General features: G+C 39.8%; 1 protein-coding gene across 5 annotated transcripts in view; it reads left to right on the top strand.

The window, feature by feature from the left end:
• Positions 1-23,385, top strand: part of LOC140493477 (activating molecule in BECN1-regulated autophagy protein 1-like) — a 389,583-nt gene that overhangs the window by 142,972 nt on the left and 223,226 nt on the right. For all 5 annotated transcript variants that reach the window (XM_072591949.1, XM_072591950.1, XM_072591951.1 and 2 more), the window contains 2 exons: positions 10,483-10,563; positions 16,939-17,039. In XM_072591949.1, the coding sequence (XP_072448050.1) occupies positions 10,483-10,563; positions 16,939-17,039 (182 nt within the window). The remainder of the gene's footprint in view (positions 1-10,482; positions 10,564-16,938; positions 17,040-23,385) is intronic.

Below are 23,385 nucleotides of genomic sequence, written 5' to 3'. Positions count from 1 at the left end.
GTTCTGGAGTTAAGGAGGTTGACTTATGAGGAGACACTGAGTAGACTGGGATTATATTCTTTGGAAATTAGAAGAATGAGGGGAGATCTTAAAGAAACATATACAATTATGAAAGGGCTAGATAAGATAGAAGTAAAGAGGATGTTTCCACTGGCACGTGAAATGAGGACAAGAGGGCATAACCTCAAAATGAGGGGGAGCAGACTTAGGACTGAATCGAGAAGGAACTTCTTTATCGAGATGGTTCTGAATCTATGGAACTCCCTGCCCAGTGAAGCAGTTGAGGCTTCCTCAGTAAATGTTTCTAAAGCTAAGATAGATAATTTTTTGAACAGTAAAGGAATTGGGATTGTGGCGAGAGGGCAGGTAAATGGAGCTGAGGCCATGAAAAGATTAGCCATGATCTTATTGGATGGTAGAGCAGGCTTGAAGGGCCAGATTGCCTACTCATGCTCCTAGTTCTTATGTCGGTGAAGTTACCATGCAGGATGTATTGTATGTGAAACTGTGTAAGCAACACTGGTACAGCTAAGCAATTCCACAGCCAGTGCAACAAATATTTTCAATTTTAAAAAACTAATGCATTGAATATGGCTGTAACTGTGTGTGTGTATAATATTTTATATATGGAGAGAGATAGGTATAATAGATATATATATCCCATCCCGAGCTGCCCAGAAGACAGTTGAGAATCAGCCACCTTGCTGTGGGTCCAGAGTCACATGTTGGAGCAGAAGAGGAAAGATTGGCAGATTTCATTCTGTGAAGGTAAGGACAAAAGATAATCAGATGCGTTCTTAAGACAATTGACAGCAGTTAAATAATCACCATTAGGCTTTTTTTAAAATTCCAGAATTTAGATCTCCAGAACATTAGCCTGGGGTTCTGGATTACTAGTTTGGTGATACTTGCACTACACCACTCCCTATACTTTTCAACCCTGCCGCATCCAGCATAGAATGATGGTGGTAAATTAAATAAATAGCAGTGGGAGATTCCAAAGATAACCTAATCCTCAATGGCTGTGGAGCCCAGTGCAAAAGGCTAGGCTCAGATATTTCAGCAATATTTAGCCAGAAATGCTGAATGGATGACCTATCTTAGTCTCCCCCTAGGTCCCCAGCTTTACAAAATCTTTGACCAACTTGACTCACTCAAAGATGAAACCGCTGATGGCACTGGATACAGTGTTGCTAAATCAAAATCCTAGAACTCCCTCCTTAATGATATTATGGGTCTACCTACAACAAATAGGCTGCAGTGATTCACAAAGGGCAACTGGACTGGACAATGATTGCTAGCCCAGATTATACTACCCATGTCAAATGACTTAATGTAATTGTAGACAATTGAGTTATTTCTAGAGTGCCAGAAAGGAGCCACAATCATTTAGTCAGTCAAGTTCATCTTGACTATACAATTTGCAATACTGTTCCAGTTAACTTCTTGGATTTCCATTTTTCAGAATTTATCCTTGACACCCAAAAATGATGAGCAGAATAAGACAATTTCTTTGTCATTATTTCAGTCAAATGCATTGCTTTCTACAGGTAACACTTCAGATTCTGTGTGTTACCACTGATGATTGTGACAGATTTCAAACAGACCCAGAAACTCAGGCTGGGCCTCCATGAGGTGTCCTGAGCAAGCAGAAGCACAAGATTGGAGTGGGTGCTGGAAAAGCACAACAAGTCAGGCAGCATCCGAGAAACAGGAAAAATCGATGTTTCGGGCAAAAGCTCTTCATCAGGAATGAGGCTGGGAACCTTGGGGGTGGAGAGTTAAGTGGGAGGGGGTGGGGCTGGGGCAAAGATGGATGAAGGTGGGGGTCAAGGTGAAAGGATGGAGTGGATATGTGGGAAGGAAGATTGGCAAGTAGAGCAGGTCATGAGGACGGCGCTGAGTTGGAAAGTTGGAACTGGGGTAAGGTTAAGCTCGGGGTGGTGGGGGGGGGGGAAGGGGAATGCGGAAAATGGTGAGGTCCACATTGATGCCATGGGGTTGAAGGGTCCCAAGGTGGAAAATGAGGCGTTTTTCCTCCAGGCGTCAGGTGGTGAGGGAGCAGTGGTGGAGGAGGCATAGGACCTGCATGTCCTCGGCAGAATGGGAGGGGGAGTTGAAATGTTTGGCAACGGGGCGGTGGGGTTGATTGATGCAGGTGCCCTGGAGAGGTTCCCTGAAGTGCTCTGTGCGAAGGCATCCAGCCTCCTCAATGTAAAGGAGACCGCGTCGGGAGCAACGGATACAATAAATGAGGTGTGGAAGTGCAGGTGAAACTTTGATGGATGTGCAAGGCTCCTCTGGGGCCTTGGACAGAAGCGAAGGGGGAGGTGTGGGCATAGGTTTTGCAATTCCTGCGGTGGCAGGGGAAGGTGCCATGTGGGGAGGATGGGCTGTTTGGAGCCGTGGACTTGACAAGGTAGTCATGGAGGAAATGGTCTTTAAAGAAAGTGGATAGAGGTGGGGAGGGAAATATACTCCTGGTGGTAGGGTCCATTTGGAGGTGGTGGAAATGTCGGTGGACAGCGCAGTTTATGCGGAGGTTGGTGAGGTGGAGTTCTCGCAGGATGCTGGGTGGGAGAAGGTCTAGGTAGTTGTGAGAGTCTGTGAGTTTATAGTAAACGGCTGCCTGGGGAGTGGATGATTCGTTGCAGCCTCCTGCTGAGTCCCCAGTATCTTAGATGCCAGCTTTTAGTCACTTTGATTCTGACTACATCATGTTTAGAAAAGCTGAAGGCAGTTGCTACAGCAAAGGCTCTGGGGTGTCATCGGATTTTAGCAATAGCGCTAAAGACCTGTGCTCCCGCACTAGCTGTGCCCGAGCCAAGCTGTTGCAATGCTGTTACAACTTCTACCCAGCAGTGTGAAAAATCGCCCAGGAATGTCTTTTCCGTACAAAGGAAAACAAATTCACCCTGACCAGTCACAACTCCATCAGTCCGTTGCCAGCAAATTGTTGGCAGATGTTGACTGCTCTATAGAGTGGTAACTGCTCAGTGAAGCTCGTGGGTTCCACCAGTGCCACTCAGTTCCAGGCCTTGTTCATCTTTGGTTTGAACATGGGCCAAAGAACTGAGTTCCAAAAGTGAGGTGAGAGTGACTGTCCTTGACATCCAGGTGGGATTTGACGGAGTGTGGTTTCAAGGAGCTCAAGCAAAACTGGAATCAGTGGGAATTTAGGGACTGAATTCTTCACTAGTTGGAGTCCGATCCAGCACAAACCAAGGTTGTTAAAATTGTAGTTTCTAGAGGTCAATCTTCTCTGACCTAAGACATCACTGCAGAAGTATCTCAGAGGGTGTTATAGAATCAACCTTCATCAGTTCTTTCATCAATGATCTCCTGCCCACCTTCCCATCATTCACAATTATCAAAACTATTCACAACTCCTCAGATTCTGAAGCAGATGCAGCACCATGTGGAAAACATTGGAGCTTGGGCTGATAAGTGCAAGTAGCTTTCACACTACACAACTGCCAGACTATAGGAAGAGAGAATCTGTCTGCCTTCTCTTTCCCCCACCCTTCTCCCACATCCCCACCACTACACCACCCAATATGAAATTCGATTGCATCTTCTAAAATCTCCAGTATCAACAGCTGGGGCTGGGGGTAAATTATCATTGACCAGAAATTCAAATTGACCTGCCATGTAGGTTCTCTGGCTCCATTATTAGTCAGAGGCTGGGAATCCTGTCGTGTTCACCTCCTGACCCCTCAAAACTTGCCCACCATCTGCAAGACACCAGTCCGGAATGTGATAAAATGATTCCCACCTTGTCTGGATAAGCCTAGCTCCAACAACACTTGGGAAACTTGACACTTTCCAGGGCAAAGTCGTTCACCTTTAGCATTCGCTCCCTTCAACACTGATGCACAGCGGCAGCAATATGGAACATCTACAGGATGCACTGCAGCAACTCAAGGATCGAGGTTAGTAAGGAAGAGGTGTTATTAATTCTAGCAGGAGTGAAAGTAGACCAGTCCCCTGGGCTGGATGGGATTTATCTGAGGATTCTCTGAGAAGCTGGGAAGGAGATGGCTGAGCCTTTGGCTTTGATCTTTTGAGTCGTCCTTGTCTACAGGTTTAGTATCAGAGGATTGGAGGATTGCAAATGTTGTGTCCTTGATCAAGAAGGGCAATAGAGATGACTCTGATAATAATCGACCAGTGAGCCTTACGCCTGTTGTTGGAAAAGTTTTGGAAGGGATTATAGAGATAGGATTTATGATTATCTAGCAAGCAACAATTTGGTTTCAGATAGTCAACATGGTTTCGTCAAGGGCAGGTACTGTCTCACAAACCTCATTGAGATTTTTGAGAAGGTGACCAAGCATGTGGATGAGGGTAGGGCAGTTGAGATGGTATACATAGACTTCAGTAAAGCCTTTGATAAGGTTCCACATGGTAGGCTGTTGGAGAAAATGCAGAGGCATGGGATTGAGGGTGATGTAGCAGTTTGGATTAGAAACTAGCTTTCTGAAAGAAAGCAGCAAGTGGTGGTTGATGGAAAATATTCAACTTGGAGTCTGGTTACAGGGATCTATTTTGGGGCCACTCTCTTGTTTGTCATTTTTATAAATGACTTAGATGCAGGCATAGGTGGATGGATGACACTAAAGTTGGTGGAGTAGTGGACAGTGTGGAAGAATGTTGCAGGTTGCATAGGAACTTGGATAAACTGCAGAATTGGGCTCAGAGGTGGCAAATGGAGTTCAATGCAGCTAAATGTGAGGTGATTCACTTTGGGAAGAATAATAGGAAGGCAGAGTACCGGGTCAATGGAAAGATTCTTGGTAGTGTGGATGTGCAGAGGGATCTTGGTGTCCATGTACATAGATACCTGAAAGTTGCCACCCAGGTTGATAGTGCTGTTAAGAAGGCATACAGTGTGTGAGGTTTTATTGGTGGAGGGATTGAGTTCCAGAGCTGTAAGGTCATGCTGCAACTATACAAACTGCTAGTGTGGCTGCACTTGGAATATTGTGTACAGTTCTGGCCGCCCCATTGCAGGAAAGATGTGGAAGCATTGGAGAAAGTGCAGAGGATGTTGCCTGGTCGAGTGGGAAGGTCTTATGAAGAAAGGCTGAGAGACTTGGGTCTGTTCTCATTGGAAAAAAGAAGCCTAAAAGGGGATTTGATAGAGACATACAAGATGAGCAGAGGAATAGACAGGGTGAAGAGTGAGAGTCTTTTTCCTAAGATACTGATATCAGCTTGTACGAGGGGGTATAACTACAAATTGAGGCGTGATCGATTTAAGACAGATGACAGAGGCAGGTTCTTTACTCAAAGAGTGGTAAGAGCGTGGAATGCCCTGCCTGCCAGTGTAGTTAACTTAGCCACATTAGGGAGATTTAAACAATCCTTGGACGAGGGTATGAATAATGATGGGATAATGTAGGGGGGATGAACTGAGATGAATTCACAGGTCGGCGCAACGTCGAGGGCCAAAGGGCCTGTTCTGCTCTGTATTGTTTTATGTTCTAACCACAGTCCTGAGACTTCCCCTTTTGTGCAGAACAACATTCTGGCTTGGGACTATATTTTTGATCTCATTGGATCATAATCCTGGAACTTTCTTCGTAACAGCTGTGTGTGTGTGTTTTATATATAAAAAACTGCACTACATGGACTGCAATAATGCAAGAAGGCAGTTCAGTGCGAACTTCTGAAGCACAATTAGGGATGGGCACTAAGTGCTGACGTAGCTAGTAAGGCACTCATCCTGTGAATGAATTTTTAGAAGTCCTTCATCTGTACTGCTGGGACTAGATTTCCTTTTGGAAATAAGGCCTAACAGCTCAGGGAAATACCAGCTGTTGTTGCTTTGTTATTTTTTCAGTATCCCATTAGAATGAGGGAAATAATGTGATTAGTGTCTGGCGAAAATAAGGACGTGCGAATGGGGGAAATCATGCGTCAAAAGATACAAATAAGTCCTCTATTTTTCCTTGTTTTCTCATCCTATTTTAGTGTGTTTTGATCTTGTACATTCTCACTTCGTGGACACTGCAGACTGACAAGTCGAAATGCGTTGTGCTCTTATCCAATCTCTTAGGACAGTTTGTTCTGCCAGATATATTGATTTGTTTTTGGCTCCCTTTTTTCTCTCTCATTTTATGTCATTTTCCTGTGGCTATAATGTTTCTTTGGGAAATATAGCTCTCTGAGGTCGCTTTCATTACAAATCACAAAATACATCTAGTCAAGATATTAAAGTCATCCAGTTATATTTGTGTGTGTATATTTATTGGAGTTGGAATTGTTTGTAGCTTGGAGGGTTCAAATTGTCAAATTTCTCACATGTACTTTGTCTTTGGGTACATGGGTTTACAACAGCAGATAGATGTCTAATTGTAATAGATGCTAACTGTGAATCTGCTAAATGTGGGGTTCCTTCTTCCATCAACAGACCACAAACTCTGAGCCACAATCAACAAAATTGTTTATCCAGTTGTTGCTTCACTGACCTTCTGGAACTTTGTCAAGAAGGGGTTAGTGAGTGATATAGGGTCTAGACATTGCAGGAATATGTCCTTTTGCAACAGTTCTGGCAATGTTTAATGTATAGCATAAGTTGAGCTTCCTCAGCTGCCACAAATCAGTCATTTTTCCCAGTCTTTATTCGGTGCCTCTCTCTTCTCCACCTGCTTCAACTCCTGTCGCACCCAACCTCACCTCCAACCCCCCCCCCCTTAAGTGGTGTCCCCTCCTTCTTAAGTGGTGTTCTTAAGATCCCTGGATTTTTCTGTAACTTTCAACGAAACTTTCAACGACTTTTATGAGATCTTCAATGTAGAAGAGAATCCAAGCCAGTTAAGGAGAAAACAAAGTGATGGGTGTCAAGTCTTTACCGGGGTAGGGTAGGAGTTCAGAGAGGTGATAAAAAGCTTTATAATAGAGCTGTAGCATTAAGAAGATTTTAAAGTGGCAGATGTAAAAAGGAGAGTTGCAAATTAGGTGGAATCAGGTTAAGGTTTGTCAACAGCACTGAAGTAGAGAGAGAATATGCGTTAAATGTGAGAGGGTTGGAAAGTCTTAAGACACCAAAATGAAATGTCATTATGTATCAATGCATGTAACCACATTTCATAGCTGTTTCATTCTTTATAAAGAAGTGCAATTCCTGGGCATCTTAAGACTGGCTTGCTATATATGAATACTGTTTGACAGTCCATTTTATTTTAAGATATTTTCTTGTCACTTGCATCGGACTCTACTTGGCTACATGCAATTTAATATCTGCTGAAATAACCAAGAATTTAGCTTGAAAGTTCAAACTAATGTAAAGTTTCACAGGCTTCAACTCCTGATGGCTCCTGACGGACCCAAGAAGCTTGTGTAACGCTGTTGTGATTTAATTGTGTGGGGGTGTGTGTCTGTGGAGTTGGTATAATCTCTGCTAATTGTCTGTCATCACACAATTCACCAGAAAAATGATGTTGCTTTTTTTTCTGTTCAAGTGCTCTTTACTGTTGGCTTATCATTACCACTGGGTTTTATCATCCTCTGCTTTTAGCTTTTTAGTGGTGTGGTGGGTCTCTTGGCACTGGCAGTATATTTGCACTCCTCCTGTTTCTTGTCCTTTCAGAATCCTAAAGCATATGTTACATTAAAAACATAAATCATCTGTGCTATGTAGTGCACAGAACCATGTGTTTTTTTGCTATTGATTCACCGTGCTAATTGGTTGAAAGCCTTGAAGTGGAAAAGCTGGAGTACCATCAATTCTGATAGTATTGACAGCACTGTTCAGATAATTGTTATGTTCACTTTTACCATTTTTTTTTCTGAAACATGTGATCAACCTCTTCAAGACCTTTTTATTTTAAACCAAACAAATGCCTTTTAATGAATGCAATTTGAGTATCCAAGATTTCCAGGAGATCTGTTTCAGGGAAATTCAGAATGATGACCCTTCCCCCATGATTTATTAATGCAGTAAAGCTTGTTATATAACCATCAGCTGGGAATAACCACCAAATCCAAAATACAGCCAATCATCATATCTTGTCCATGATAATCTAGCTGCTAATGATGGCTGTTTTTTTTCTCTCTGGCACCTGAAGTGGTCTTTGACAGATTGTACAACACATTAAGTTGGATAAAGAACTGGAAAAACCTAGTATAATTGGAGCATCTCTCAGCAGTCGGCTGTAATTACAGAGCAGCCACAATCATCCAATTATCTGCCTTCCTTATTGTCCACAAGGATTTTCATGCAACAGAGCTCAATGATAAATGTTGGACACACTATATCTGCTTACGCCACCTGTATGATGTAAATTGCCTTCATAGCTCTAGAATTATGGTTTTATTATAATTGTCTTTTTGGTATCATGCTAAAGAACAAAGGTCTGGGGACTCTATGTAATGTTGCAATCTCCAAAATTTACCAGGAGTCCACCTCCTTATATCAAATAATAAAGATAGTAATTGATCTGAGCAAATCTAACTTCTATCTGTTTGCTGCTTGGATGGATTAATTCATAGAATCATTGCACTCAAATGACTGGGCTCTCAGCTTCACCAGTGAAATAGAAAGCAAAAATGAATGCAGTAGATAGGTTATTTTTAGCCGAACTTGGAGGATGTCTTTTGGCTTAAAAGAACGTTTAACAGTATTTTCCATGTAGACACTCATGTAGACCATTAGTTGGCTTTTGCCCCCTGCAGTGTGAAACCCAGAAATTCTTCCAGCTTTTAAATTACAGTTCTTCATAGGGGTTGAGTGGAGAAGTCACCTTTCTTAATAACTTGATCTCTTAAGTCTTCAGTTTAAATTCTGTCAATTTCAGTCAGGTACAGAGCAGAAGCACTTTCATAGACTTTAAGCAACACACACTATATTTAAGTTTGTTGAAGTTTTCTTTTACCCTGAGACAGAAAATCAGAGAAACTGATGAAACTAAACAGCATTTAGTGCACTCTGCCTGCTGATTACACTGTTTTCTTCAGGGCAATTTTGGAAACTAAGTGTTCTGTGATATCTCCCACATTACATATTGGGATCAGTGGCATGATGGGGAGAGCACTGAGGAAAGAAGTACAATGAGAGGCCATACCGGAATGTGTATTCAGGGTAATAATGTTTTTAACATTTACTCTTGATAGCCAGCTTGTTACTATTGTGAGAGATGTGAATTAATAGAGATTGGCATGCATAAAAACGAAGTAGAGAGTGTTGTAAAGTGAACTCAAATGTTGAGTATAGATTCTGGTTATTGTGAAAGTAGACCAAGATGTGTCAGAATAGAGAGCAAGAAATGACGGCACTTTTTCAAAAAAACAATTCCATCTGCTTTGCTGTTGATTATAGATATTTTGTTTCTGATGGTGTTGTTTTGAACTCATGAAAGATTATATTTAAAACTGGTTAAAAACTGAGAGCAGAAATTGGGATCGTGACTGTTGTAGATGTTCTGGATGGTTGAAGCGTATTGCTGTGTCCAATTCTCCCTTCTAAATTTTTTCATCAACCTGTTCAAAGATGTTATGACACACCTCTGGATCAGGAGGAACTTGAATCCCATACCGCCTGGCCAGTACTGAAAATATTTGAGTTATGCTATAACATAAAACACTCTTGTTTTAATAAAACTTCCAATTCATCTTAATAACGTGACATAATTAAAAACACAATCCAGCAGATGTTGAATTCTAAAATAAAAACAGAAATTGCTCGAAATACTTAGTAGGCGTGCAGGGAGAGAAACAGTTCATGTATCAAGTTGCATGTGACATTGGTATTCATTTGCATGGAATTTCTGTTCATCTGCTTTGTGGGACAGTGTTGAGGTAATGCTCCTTCATTTTCACTAGCCCTCCCCCATATCTTGAAAGGAACACACTGAATTTTGAAGCTTGAGAATATAATATAGCGAAGAAAGTAAAATGACGATATATCATCTTATTCCAACAGTACATTTACATCTATTTACATCTGTGGTAATCTGCCTATCTCTGAGGAGCCTGAATCAATTTAAATGTTCGTATGGTGTAAATTACAGCTGGAATTCTCAAATTAAAAGACAGCAGCAATACATTCTACACTGAAGGATTTCTGCAAAAGGATAAAAAGTGTTCTCAGATTAGTATTTGTTTTAAGAGGGTACTGCTGCAAACTAGTTCATCAAAGGCCTTGCACAATTTTGCTTTTGCAATGTAAAGACACTTATATTAAAATGCATAATTATGTCAGCCTGATATCTCCTAACAAAAATGACAAATTGCTCATATCCCACCCTAATCTACAAATAACAGATATTTAAATCTTATGAATATAATGCCTCATTAAAATTAGGGCACTGTTCTGTTTCTTTTTCTGTATATCTGCTTTATAGCACATGGAATATTGCATTTCTTAACTGGAAAAAGGGAGCACCAACAAAGCCTTTGACTAGTGGATTGCATTATTACCTGTTGTATTCTGTGAATATCAGACGTAATATTTTCTTGCTTTGCTTTTCTATGTTGAAGGGATGGAGGGGAACGGTCACGCCTTCGTGCTCCAAGAAATGCAAGAATGACAGCCCCATCACTGGGACGCTTTGTTCCTAGGTAAGAACTGTTTTATCATTGCACAGATCCAGATCTTAGAAAAACACCATTCCTTTGTAACAGCCAGATGGCGACACAACATGAAATACTTTGTATGCAAGGTCTCCATCTTACTGTCTGTTCTTTCGGTCAATCAGGAGCTAAGCAGTCAGTTAGATAACTATAGAGGTAATGTAATTGAAAACTAAGCACATAATCCTGACTGTATATGCAAAACTAAGATGCCATACCACTATACATAGTTAGTTGTTCAGCTTTCTGAATCAATATGAACCTCAGTCTTTCTGATATGCATCACATGTACTTGTAATTTTCCACATGTTAGCCCATCATGGTGGCAGTAGTGGCAGCAAGTTGGTACAAAAAGATGGTGACAGCAAGCAGGCATTAATAGCTGGTGCCAAGTTAGTACTGAAGTGAGAATTGTGAAAGGTTATTTGTCTAACAGTCACCTATCACACTCTGAGGTCAGAGCTAAAATTCATTTTAACCACCAAGTTTGGAGTGTACAGCTGTACTGGAGAAAGAACTCTTTTGTGCGTACACAGCCTCTTTTTAAAAGAGGCCACCGCTGAATCAGTTTAATAAAAAAAATGTTTAAAGATGCAGGAAGGACAGCTACATCCTATGAAAAATACACTTAGAATAAAATTCAGCAAATGCAGAAAAAAATACACAGATAACAACTTTCTTATTTTTGAAAAAGTCTTGCCTGTGTCCAGCGGTGGACTGATTCTGACAACTTGTTTTCAGAAACTGTGGGAAAGCTTTTGAAAAGACTATGATTGTCACATCTGCGTTAATGTGGGTGCCTGGTAGGGGCACAAGCCTACAAATTCTGCATGAGTTACTTTTAAAGATTCAACACAATAAAGAGAGTAGCCAAAATAACAGAAGTTTTAAATTGCCACACAGATACTTTTTATTACAATTTTTAAAAATACTAAGAAGCATAGTGAAGATGGAAAGCAAATATCTGAACATGGGCCGGCAATCCAGTAACATTGTTAGAAATTCCATTATTCAAGGAATCTTCACTTTATTGACCAACAAATCATAGACAAAAAGTGATATTGTCAAACATCTTATTGCTTTGGGAAACATAGGATTGCAAAGAATTAAATCCTTCTTTGAATGATGACCGCATAGGTTCAGGCAAGCCTTAAAAAATGCCTTAAGGTCAGAGTCGACTACAATATTCAGGCTTGAGTTTATGTACTATGGCCAACAGCTAGTCAAAAGTATCAACCAATCTGTGGGCAATTGTCGATGCTAATACAGAATGTGATTCTCTTCAAGTTAACTTCATTGAAAGGCTGATGGAACTGGTTATTGCCACTTAAGCCCTTCATATCTTTCTGAAAGGGACTTCTGGACAGGATTACATTGTTGTTTCAATACGAGAAGGAGAATGCAAACTTGCAGCAACTGTAGCAGGATAGCAGCATCAGCAGGTGTTTGATTCGACATTCATCAACAATGGTGTCCAAGTCTTACACAAGATTTAGGGTGGCATGGTGGCTCAGTGGTTAGCACTGCCACCTCACCGTGCCAGGGTCCTGGATTCGATTCCAGCCTTGGGCAACTGTCTGTGTGGAACTTGCATGTTCTTCCTATTTTTGTATGGGTTTCCTCTGGGTGCTCCAGTTTCCTCCCACAGTCCAAAAATGTGTAGGTTAGGTAGATTGGCCATGCTAAATTCTCTTGTAGTGTTCAGGGCTGTGCAGGCTGAATGGATTAACTATGGTAAATGTGGAGTTCCAGGGATAAGGTGAGATGCTGTTCAGAGGGTCGGTGCAGATTTGATGGACCGAATGGTCTCTATCCGCACCTGTAGCGATTTTACATAGTCAACTTGGTGCACCACATGGATATTGGAAGAAAAGCTGAAGCCTTTTCTTCCTTCCATCATGAAGCTAAATGGACAACATGCATTAAATTTAAGATTGAAAACTTTATGTTCCAGCAAATGTATTCTTCACCATTATGATCCCTATGAGCTTACCATGTTGGATGTAGATGCACTCTGGACAGGCCTCCGAGCCCAGCAGTTACAAGATGAGAATCATGTATTGCTTCCAAAGCCTGCCCGAATGCTCAAACAAGCTACTCAAATGTTAAAAGGGAAAGTCTCACTTGAGTCTTCAAAATACAAAAGTTCCATACAGAGCAGCTCCATGCCTACACTGCCTAATTCTAAAAATCCATGGTGATGATTTCAAAATACAATAAATATCAGACACTTTGATGACTATTCCCAATGTTATTTGCTGACTTTCAAATCCAGCAAAGAACAAAAATGACCTTGAGACTTGAAAGTTGTCAAATTGGTGTTTGAAAGTGGTCTTCATATTGATCTCATTAATTTTGGTCATAGACCAGCAGAGCAGATTTAACACGTGATGTTTAATGACGGCTAGCTGTAATATCTCAAAAGAAAACACCATCAGTACATGGCTTGAATATCATAAACAGTTCATGACACAAGCATGTTTTTTTTTGTCATTCAAAGTGAATTAGACATTGTAGGAATGTAATTTTCAATGGTAAAGACCATAAGACACAGGAGCAGAAATTAGACCATTCAGCCTATCGAGTCTGTTCTGCCATTCAGTCATGGTTGATAAGTTTCTCAACACTATTCTTCCATTTTTTCCCCATAACCCTTGATCCCCCTGACAATCTAGAACCTATTTATCTCTGTCTTAAATATACTCAATGACCTGGCCTCCCCAGCCTTCTGTGGCAATGAATTATATTCATTCACCACTCTCTGGCTGAAAAAGTATCTCCTTGTCTCCATTTTAAAAAGTCTTCCCTTTACTCTAAGGCTGTGCCCTTGGGTCTTACCAATGGGAACATCTTCCCAACATCCACTCTGTCCAGGCCATTGTATTATCTGTAAGTTTCTATTAGATTCCAACCCCGCCTCCAAATCAAATCCTTATAAACTGCAGTGAATATAGACCCAGAGTCTTCAAATGTTCTTCGTATGTTAAGCTTTTCATTCTGGGGAACATTCTCGTGAACCTCCTCTGAACACACTCCAGGGCCAGTACATCCTTCCTGAGATATTGGGCCCAAACCTGCACACAATAGTCCAAATGTGATTTGACCAGAGCTTTATAGAGCCACAGAAGTACATCCCTGCTTTTATATTCGAGTCTGGTTAGAGACAAAATAACTGCAGATGCTGGAATCCAAAGTCGACAGTCAGGAGGCTGGAAGAACACAATAAGTCGGGCAGCATCAGGAGGTGGAGAAGTCGGTGTTTTGGTGTAACCCTTCTTCAGGATGCTTCTGGTGTATTCAAGTCCTGTCAAAGTAAATGTCATCATTGCATTTGCCTTCCTAACTACTGACTCAACCTGAACTGAAAGTTTACCTTCAAAGAATCCTGGATTAGAGCTCTCAAGTCTCTTTGCATTTCAGACTTCTGAATTTTCTCCCCATTTAGAAAATTATCTGTGCCTCCTCTTCCTACTAATGTACACGACCTCTCACTTTCCCACGTTGTACTCTAGACTGATGATCATTCCTCAAACACATTGTCAAGATGTATTTGATCACATGCACCTACATCATGTGGGTGCAGGGAAAGATCAGTGCAGGATGATATCAGTTGGCCCAGCATCAATAAGGACATTGATCAGTTGATCAAGTTGTGAAATATGTCAACTCCATAAGAACATAAGGACTAGGTGGCGCAATTTAGCCCTTTGAGCCTGCTCCACCATTTAATATGATCATGACTGATCACAGCTTGGCCCCACCTCTACCTTCCTGCCTGCTCTCCATAACCTTTCAACCAAGCAATTGAGAGAGCCCCTCATTCCATGGAAATTCTTTGAGCCATGGAGCAAGATGATTACTGATATTTTCCATTTCCAAGGATATGACTGTACCATGATGCCTACTTCACCAAATTTCCTTTACTCAATCAAATCAAAGCTACCACAAATGCAACATAAGCTGCAGTATTCAGTACAATTGACATTCCTGAATTGATTGTGTCCTGATGTGCACAGTACATGAGTGCACCCTTTCAAACTGTACTATCAGTGGAGCATTCAACACATTTACCTTGTCTCCTTGCTATCCTCATTTTAGGAGTTTTGCAGAACGCATTGTTCATAAGATGAAGTCCATGATTGTTAAATGCAAAGATACTTGCTGTAATTTTAGGATAACCATTTTGAATCTACAACCTGCTTCTCAAGGCAATGGTTTATCCATAGGCAGGTCTCATATTTAGAAGACTAATCCACACAGTTCTTTAATCATAAACTCTTACCACACAGTACATGGTGCAATTAGAAAGAAGGAAGAAAATGATACAAGAGTATGATCGACAAGACCCAGGTAGCTGTCCCAAATTGAATGAGAACAAACCCTTGTATGATCCTTTGTATGAATATATGGATCTGTGGAAAAATACTTCAAATCATTCAGCTAAAAAATGACATCTCCAAGTCGTAAGTGAACAACCGTTTGCTTTGCAAGATGATGACTCTGAAACTGAATTTATCGTATCAGACAGCAACCGTTTATCTTTAATGCATGATATGCATCTGTCTATAACAGCACACTGCAGAGTGAAGCTACACAACTGGTCACGATAATTGTATAAGGATTCGATCCCATCCTGTTGTAAGGCAAAATGTTGGCTTGACGTGCACAGATGATGCACTAATGTGCATCCTTGTTATATTTATCAGAACAGGTTGTTTCCTCTCATGGGGAAAAGAAGGGATGTTGTCTGGTTGCACAAATCTCACTATGCCTTCAAGACAGCTAGATGGCATCACAACATTGTTGTAGGATAAAACATTAGTCTTTGTACATTCAGTGAACAGGCAGACAGCCAATCTGCTAGCCATTCCACTCTGTAGAGAATCTAAGTATAATCTAAATAAGCATCTAACACAGACCATAGATGTGAGTCTGTGGTCCTATATTAGTGTATGTAATTGGTTTTTACTAAACTTTCAGATATCTAACTTAATCTGAATCTGATTCTTTGTGGTTGGTGTGTGTTATATGGGCTAACATGTATAAAAATCACAAGCGCATTAAGACTAATTATTAAACCCACCATTGTAATTCTGGTGCCTGTTGAGATGTACTTCTCTTATTTGTTCTAAGTTAATGGAGCTGCAAGACTGCAGTTGGCTGTGATTAGCTGGCAGCTTGCATGATGGAGAGGGCATGTCAGATGTTCCAAGCAAATAAATTCCTGTATGACAACCCACTGCACAGCTTCAAGTTCAAAATGTTTTTACTCTAATTTCCTTTTCTCACTTGACACAGATGACATGATTTTTTCTCTTTCACTTTTTTTTCTCCTGCCAATCCCTATCTGTTAAAATTCAGCAAGTATCTTGCTGTGGGAGAGGTAGTGGGGAACAGGTGAAAAATATACTGAGGAAAGAAATCCAACTAATTCATAAATTTCCTTCTTCCACTTTTAAATTCTTTTTTCATGAGGCATTTTTTATTCACTCGCGGGATGAGGCATCACTGGCTAGTCCAGCATTTGTTGTCCATTCGAATTACCCAGAGGGCAATTAAGAGTCAACCACATTACTGTGGGCCTGGAGTCATTGCAGGCGTGTGTAGGGACATGAAATGGAGTTTTCCAACAATTGACGATGGATTTGGGGTCATCAATAGATTCTTAATTCCAGATATTTATTGAATTCAAGTTCAACCATCTGCCTGGGTCCTCAGAATGTTACCTGGGTCTCTGGTTTAACTGTCCAGTGATAAAACCATTAGGTCATTGCCTTCCCTACATGGTGATATAAAAATGTACTGACAAACTATACGAGAGAATAGCAGGAGTTTGGTTTTCATCCTCAATTTCTTGGCATTTGGGAGATCCGGAACTGGGAAAGGAGAGCATCCCATGCTGAAGTAGAAAGAAAGGTGCAATTTAAACATTTTCTCACCCTGTTGACTATTAAAGTAGCTATTTGGCTCTTAAATGAATTTAGAGTTTTAATTTAGAGATGCTATGTTCAACAAAGAAGCTCGTAAGCTATCAGCAAAATGCATCTTGCAGCTATTATTACTTGAAGTGTGCTGCTTTATGCAAACTGTACATTACATATCATCGTTTTTTAAAAAATCTTGAATCCTGAAAGTAAAGTTTGGAAATTCAGGTTCCGGGCCTTCCTTTTCCTTCAGTCAGACTGGAAGGTGTTTGAAACCTGGCTTAGGCTGGTGATTTGGAAGACGACCATCAGTCAAATAAAGCACATCATAACATTTAGTTTTTGCACAATAAAAATTTATATTTTCATGTTAAAGTGCTCAATTGTTGCTAACTAAGATAGAACTTTTGTATTTGATTGAATATTTTACTTCTTGCAGGCGATTTCTTCTACCAGAATACCTTCCTTATGCAGGCATCTTCCATGAACGAGGACAGCCTGGATTAGCCACTCATTCGTCTGTCAATAGAGCCTTGGCAGGTAAACATTATCTGTGACTGTTGAACCTCATTAACAAACAGGTCAAGAGACATTTCCTCCTAATCCAGAGAAAGGAATGTCAACTTGTGTTGTATAATAGTAGGTAGCCTGTAACCCAATACTGGATTAGTGGTGCTGGAAGAGCACAGCAGTTCAGGCAGCATCCAAGGAGCAGCAAAATCAACATTTCGGGCAAAAGCCCTTCATCAGGAGTTTCACGCTGTAAAGGTTGTTTTCTCATTATGCAATATGAATATTAAGTCAGCTTTAAGTACTTTTGACAGATCTAAACCAATTTTATCTCTTCCTATGAAAGTTCTTTTTCTTTCCCTACTTCTCAACCCTGTGATGGTATTTATTTTTCCTTGACAGTGATGGTTGTTTCAGGCCACTGCCATTGCTGGTCCTGAGTCAGTGATAGCAGATAATCCAGTTGTTTGTGGTGTTGGTTTATTGACTCTCTCGATTACCATTGCTTTGGTCTTGTTGCTAGTTTCATATCACTCAGCTAGGATAGTGAGTTAACTATTCAAGATACCTCAATAGACAATAGATGCAGGAGTAGGCCATTCAGCCCTTCGAGCCTGCACCGCCATTCAATATGATCATGGCTGATCATTCCCAATCAGTATCCTGTTTCAGCCTTATCTCCATATCCCTTGACTCCACTATCTTTAAGAGCTCTATCCAATTCTTTCTTAAATGAATCCAGAGACTGGGCCTCCACTGCCCTCAAGAAATTGTCAGCATCACAATTCAAAACACTTTGTATTACTGCGCAATGAATCTAGAGATCTTTTAATGCTTTCCATGTGTTTTGTAGGAGTGCTTTTTCTTTCTATGTTGAATAAAAATAATAAACTGTAGTTGAGCAGGTCCATTAGTCAACATTACATCTATCCATTACTAAATTCTAGGTTATTGCCAGTTTTGCAAATGAGTTTTCTCCATTTCACTGTATCGTCTCTAGACTGAGTCTTGTGACTGAGCATTTTGAATGGCAGTGTTAGTCATTGGGTCCTCTGTAACAATGCTTACAGATGGTTTAATTTTGGCTCAAAATAAATTCACCAATCTATTTGGTCTTTTTATAAATGCTCCATTTTTTCTCAGGCTGTGATTTAATAGTATACATGCCAAAATGAATATAAATTCTGCACATACTTCGGTGCTTGAATTAAGGTGAGTTTGTTGCTTTTAGTGAGTAACTTGAGTGATTTGTTTATTGCTGCTAAAATTACCAAAAGTGCATGTTACTGTTTAAGACAGCAGGGATGTTACTGTACTTACTTAGGCTATTCATTTTACATTGAACAAATACCACAATAAAAATCAAATTGGTTTTTATTTGCAAATGGTATATTAAGTCTCTAGAAAAGTCATATAAAAGGGAAAAGGTGGCATCATTGCATACACCAATGTGTAATCAGATCATCAAGATACAAGTTATACCTGTCAATTGCTTTAATGCTCTTCTTATAAGAGGAGCTCTTTTGGAGAAATACACATTGGCTATTTATTAAATGAGCAATTTACAGAAACAACAACAATATCTGGGTGTCAATGGTTTTGGTAAAATTAATTTCATCGTTCATTTAATATCTTGAGATTACTAACTCTAATACCAAGGTCTCAGCTTAATTCTCCAGATAGCTGTCAGACGTTATTTCTGTTGTAAACTTTAGGGTTGAGCCACTTTTGTGAGAGAGTAAAATGGAACAAAAAAATAATTTTTTTAACTCAAATTTTTAAAGCATCCTTTTATCTCAATTCAATTGAGAAGCCAGTGTTTCTTTTTGGATCCCTAGCATGCTAGTTTGTAAAATCAGACCGTGCCACACATGTCACTGAACTGTTACGATAATGGCAGCACACACAGTTGTAAATAGATTTTTTGCCTGACCATGGTTTCATGATGGACAGTTAAGTTTGATTGCTTTAAACATTTTGCATAGAAGAAATTAATAATAGAGCACAATTAGTGAACTTCAAGTAGTGTTGTTTCTGTCTAGTTACATTGCACACAGAGAGGTCAGAATATTCATCAGTGTTATTGCCTATGCATGTTTGAAATTGATATTTTTAAAAAAAATTTTAATAAAATTTCTGACTGTATTCAAATTAAGTGAAATATTTAAATATTGTTTGCACTAAGTCTTGAATACATGCTTTTACAATTGGAAGGCATTGTGAGGTTTGTGAGCTCATTATTCTACATTAAAAACCTTCATGTCCATATCTTTTGGCAGCTCAAAAACAAACTTCTGTTGTTTTTTATGGCTGCAGGTAATGAGGGTGTAATTTGCCTTAGCAACTGTAACAGGCCGCAAGTAAATCAGCGTGGTACTTTTTTTATTAATTCATTTATTGTCTATTTCTAATTGCCCAGAGAGCATTTGAGAGTTGATCACATTTGCTGTTAGACTGACGCCATATGTCGGCCAAACCAAGTAAGGATGGCAGATTTCCATCCCTAAGGGACGTTAGCCAATCAGATGGGTTTTTGCACCAATCTGGGTTTTATTGAATTCCGATATCATTGCCTGCCATTAGAGGATTCAAACCCAGAATATTAGCCTGGGGTTCTGGATAATTCAATACAGTGACATTGGCACAATGCCAGCACCCCCCCTCTCTTGCTGCTGATTGTGAGTCAATGAATACTAGTGAAATTTTCTTTGTGTACACATTACTTATAACTGAAATATCCTTCTTCAGCCAAATGATCCGGCTAATCTTCACTTTTAATGAACATACATTTGGGCAAAGCACCAAAGAGTTGCTGGTCTGTGGGAAACCATAACCTGGAGAGAGAGTTGTTTTTGTATTCATTTATGGGATGTGGGTGTCTCCAACTAGACTAACAATTAAGAGTCAACCGCAGTGCTGTCGGTCTGGAGTCACATGTAGATCAGACAAGGTAAGAACATCAGATTTCCTTCTCTAAAGGAAATTGGTGAATAAGATGGGTTTTTACAACAATTGGCTGTGGGTATATGGTCACCATTGGACTAGCCTTTTATTCCAGACTTTTATTGAAGTAAAATTGCACCATCTGCCATGGTGGGATTCAATTGCATATCCCCGAACATTAACCTTGGGTTCTGGATCACTAATCCAGTGACATTGCTACTATGCCGCCACCTTTTCATGCTGGCATCGTAAGTTTTGAAAGAGATTGTGAGCATCCTTGGAAACAAGGAGAACCGTGTTGAACAAATAAACCCAATTAATGTGCCGACATCAAATAATAAATCAGTTTTAAGTGCCATCACTCAATCGCTAATAATTTGTAAATTATTCTTTGATTAAGATGCTGAGCCTAAGACTGATATTTGAACTCGTTGTTTGGAACCAGTGCCTGGCTAAACTTTATGATGCATTCAATGAACGCAAATGCAAAAATATATCTCATTCCATTGTCCATTGTTGAGCAACTAAATAAGCTGTGCAATGATATTACTAACGATTTCATGAAATTTTCCTCGTACTGGGTGGTCAGTAGAATTGGTATATTTTCCTTTTATGTGCTGACAGCTTTCCATTTTCTATTATGCTGGCATTCAAATTCTTCTCTGACACCTTGCCTGTCTGCAAATGTTACCCTATGTCTTGAATACACCTTTTCTAGCTTTCAAGACTGTTAGTTAGTTAAAGTAAACGATGCTGCCTTGCAGAAATTAATTATTAGTTTGCAGGAGTAAACTAAACATGCAAAAAGTCAGCATCTAAGTGGAGGAGTGGAGAATGAAAGTATGATGACAGGAACATGTGATGATGAAAGGTCTTGGAAAATTGACAAATCTCCTTTCAGTTAGACTGGCAGCTGCAGAGAATGAAGTCAGCCCATTGATCTCGTTCTTAACTAAGGAAACATGCTTTCTCATTGAGACATCTGTGTGTACACAAGATTTTAATTGTATTAAATATGACGCGATTGTGAAAATGGTTGTAGGGTGAGATTTTCGCAGCTTTAAATTTGACCTGCTTGATGATCCAAAAATCAAATTTCACATATTATAGAATGAAAGGAAACTGATGAGGTTTTCATACCATCTGTTTGCTTAATTTTCAGCAGTTTACCGAAAGCATATTAACCAACCATTAGCAAAACCAAATCGATGAGCGTGTCGCCACCATACGTACAGCCATCTGTACTTGGATGAAAAATAAATGGATGAATAATTGGTTTCAAATGACAAATAAACATTTTTTCTTCATAAAGACCCCTGCTTTATCTTAGGAATGTGGGCCAACATAGAAATAGGGTACAACAGGGTAGGCTCAGCACGTATTGACAGTTACCCAGGTTTTGTATTGCTTATTAATTTTACTCAACCAAGTATGGGCCGAAGAAGAAATTGTTTAATACAAAGTTTATCTTGATTTATCTTGTTACTGGCAATTCCTGTCAGTGAATCCATGGTTCGCTGCACTCCGTAACTTGTCTTTGCCTGCCTAATACCTAACAAAGTGTGAATAAGCTAATGATTGAAGGAAAATTGAAAAAATTTCAGTGAGATTTGCTTAGCTTTGGAAACTAGGACAACACTGGTTAAGTGACCAAGCATAGCATCTACAACAGTTAAACACTTTGCTAAATTTCTTTATATAATGAGTGCAACAGTTAAGTTGTTGTGGGTTTTTTTGAAAAAATACTCAATAGCCTGCATGTGTGAAATTCAGTTTTAAATTGCACAACAATGTTAGCTGACTCGTGCAGAATCTCTGGCCTTCCATTTATGAGTGCAGAAGAGTGGCTGCTGAGTAGATAATCCCGGATTCATCTCCATGGTCCACCTACAAATCTATATTGGAAAGGAGGAATTCAAACTAAACTTTCAAAACCCAGTTTCAACTATGTGAATGCAATCATTGTTTTTCTCATTCAAACATATTGCTAACACCAAAGGTTCTCGTAGCCAAGGCCTTTCTGGACGGTGTCATAGAATCATAGAGATGTACAGCATGGAAGCAGACCCTTCGGTCCAACCCGTCCATGCCGACCAGACATCCCAACCCAAACTAGTCCCACCTGCCAGCACCCAGCCCATATCCCTCCAAACCCTTCCTATTCATATGCCCATCCAAATGCCTCTTAAATGTTGCAATTGTACCAGCCTCCTCCACATCTGCTGGCAGCTCATTCCATACACGTATCACCCTCTGCATGCAAAAGTTGCCTCTTAGGTCTGTTTTATATCTTTCCCCTCTGAAATTGCATTTCAGTACAATTGAAAATTTTTTTGAATATTAACTAACTTTAAACCTGTCTCTGTGTTCAGCACAATAGCTATTTTCTGAGAATGGCATTATTTACCACTGATAAAAAGCTTCATTTTTGCTGCAGCAGAACCAGCTCTTGCTATGACCAGTAATTAATTATTCTAGTTTCTTTTCAAACAAGTGCAGCACCACTTCATTTAGGGAATGTGCCCAAACATGTCCATTCTAACTGTCTGTCTTTCATATGACACCGAGTGGGCTGAATGATAGAATTAGCACCCCTAACAATCTATTCACAGTGTAGTTGCTATTATGTAAATGAATGTGGTTGTGCTAAAAGGCCATAAGAGTCCTAACAGGTATTATGTTAATCTACATAATTGATCATATTGTAAATTGTAAGCATCCACCTGTTGCCATATTCAGTGAAATAGTCCAGATGAAAGCACAGCATGATTTTTGTTCGAAAACCTTGTTGCAAATTATATGTTTTAAAGCTTCCAAATGAGTGTGTTGGTGGATGAGTAGGCAGATGGTGTCAGCAAGCAAATGATAGATGTCTATTTAAGTTCACTATAAGGGAGATTTGTATTTGGAACACATTAATTATTGCAGCTCAGTCCCGAATTTCTGTTACTGTTCTTGTACCTGAAGCCCAGCTACTGCAATGAGAAATTTTGTGCAGTCTTTTTGAAAATAATTGTGATAGCTAATTAATTCTGTTGTTTTCCCTTGTTTCCTGAAAAAAAATTTGGAATAAATTTCAGATACTGTTACTTCCTTTAACATAGAAGATTCTGATAAATGTCTTACTAGAATGAAATGCTTTTGAACAAGAATATGCATGCACATGGCACTTGTCACAATGGTGTAGGGATTGGTATGCATGACGACGTTTACTGACAAAAATGAAGTCATCGCAATGTATGCATCATAAATTTCTGCATTTCTACCATCATGGTTACTTGTACTGCAACAAAAATGACTGTGTGCAAGCAGAGGTTTGTGGCAGCTAGGATTGACTGAGAGCAATGCTGAGACAAGTTAAGAATTGGATAACAAGGGCATTGAGGGATGAAAAGAAAGCAGTGAGCAGAAGTGATGGGGGAAATGGGTGACA

This window comes from Chiloscyllium punctatum, chromosome 22 (assembly GCF_047496795.1).
Source record: "Chiloscyllium punctatum isolate Juve2018m chromosome 22, sChiPun1.3, whole genome shotgun sequence".
Classification (NCBI taxonomy): Eukaryota; Metazoa; Chordata; class Chondrichthyes; order Orectolobiformes; family Hemiscylliidae; genus Chiloscyllium; species Chiloscyllium punctatum.
Note: the sequence above shows the minus strand (reverse complement) of the source record. Positions and strands in the feature narration are given on the sequence as shown.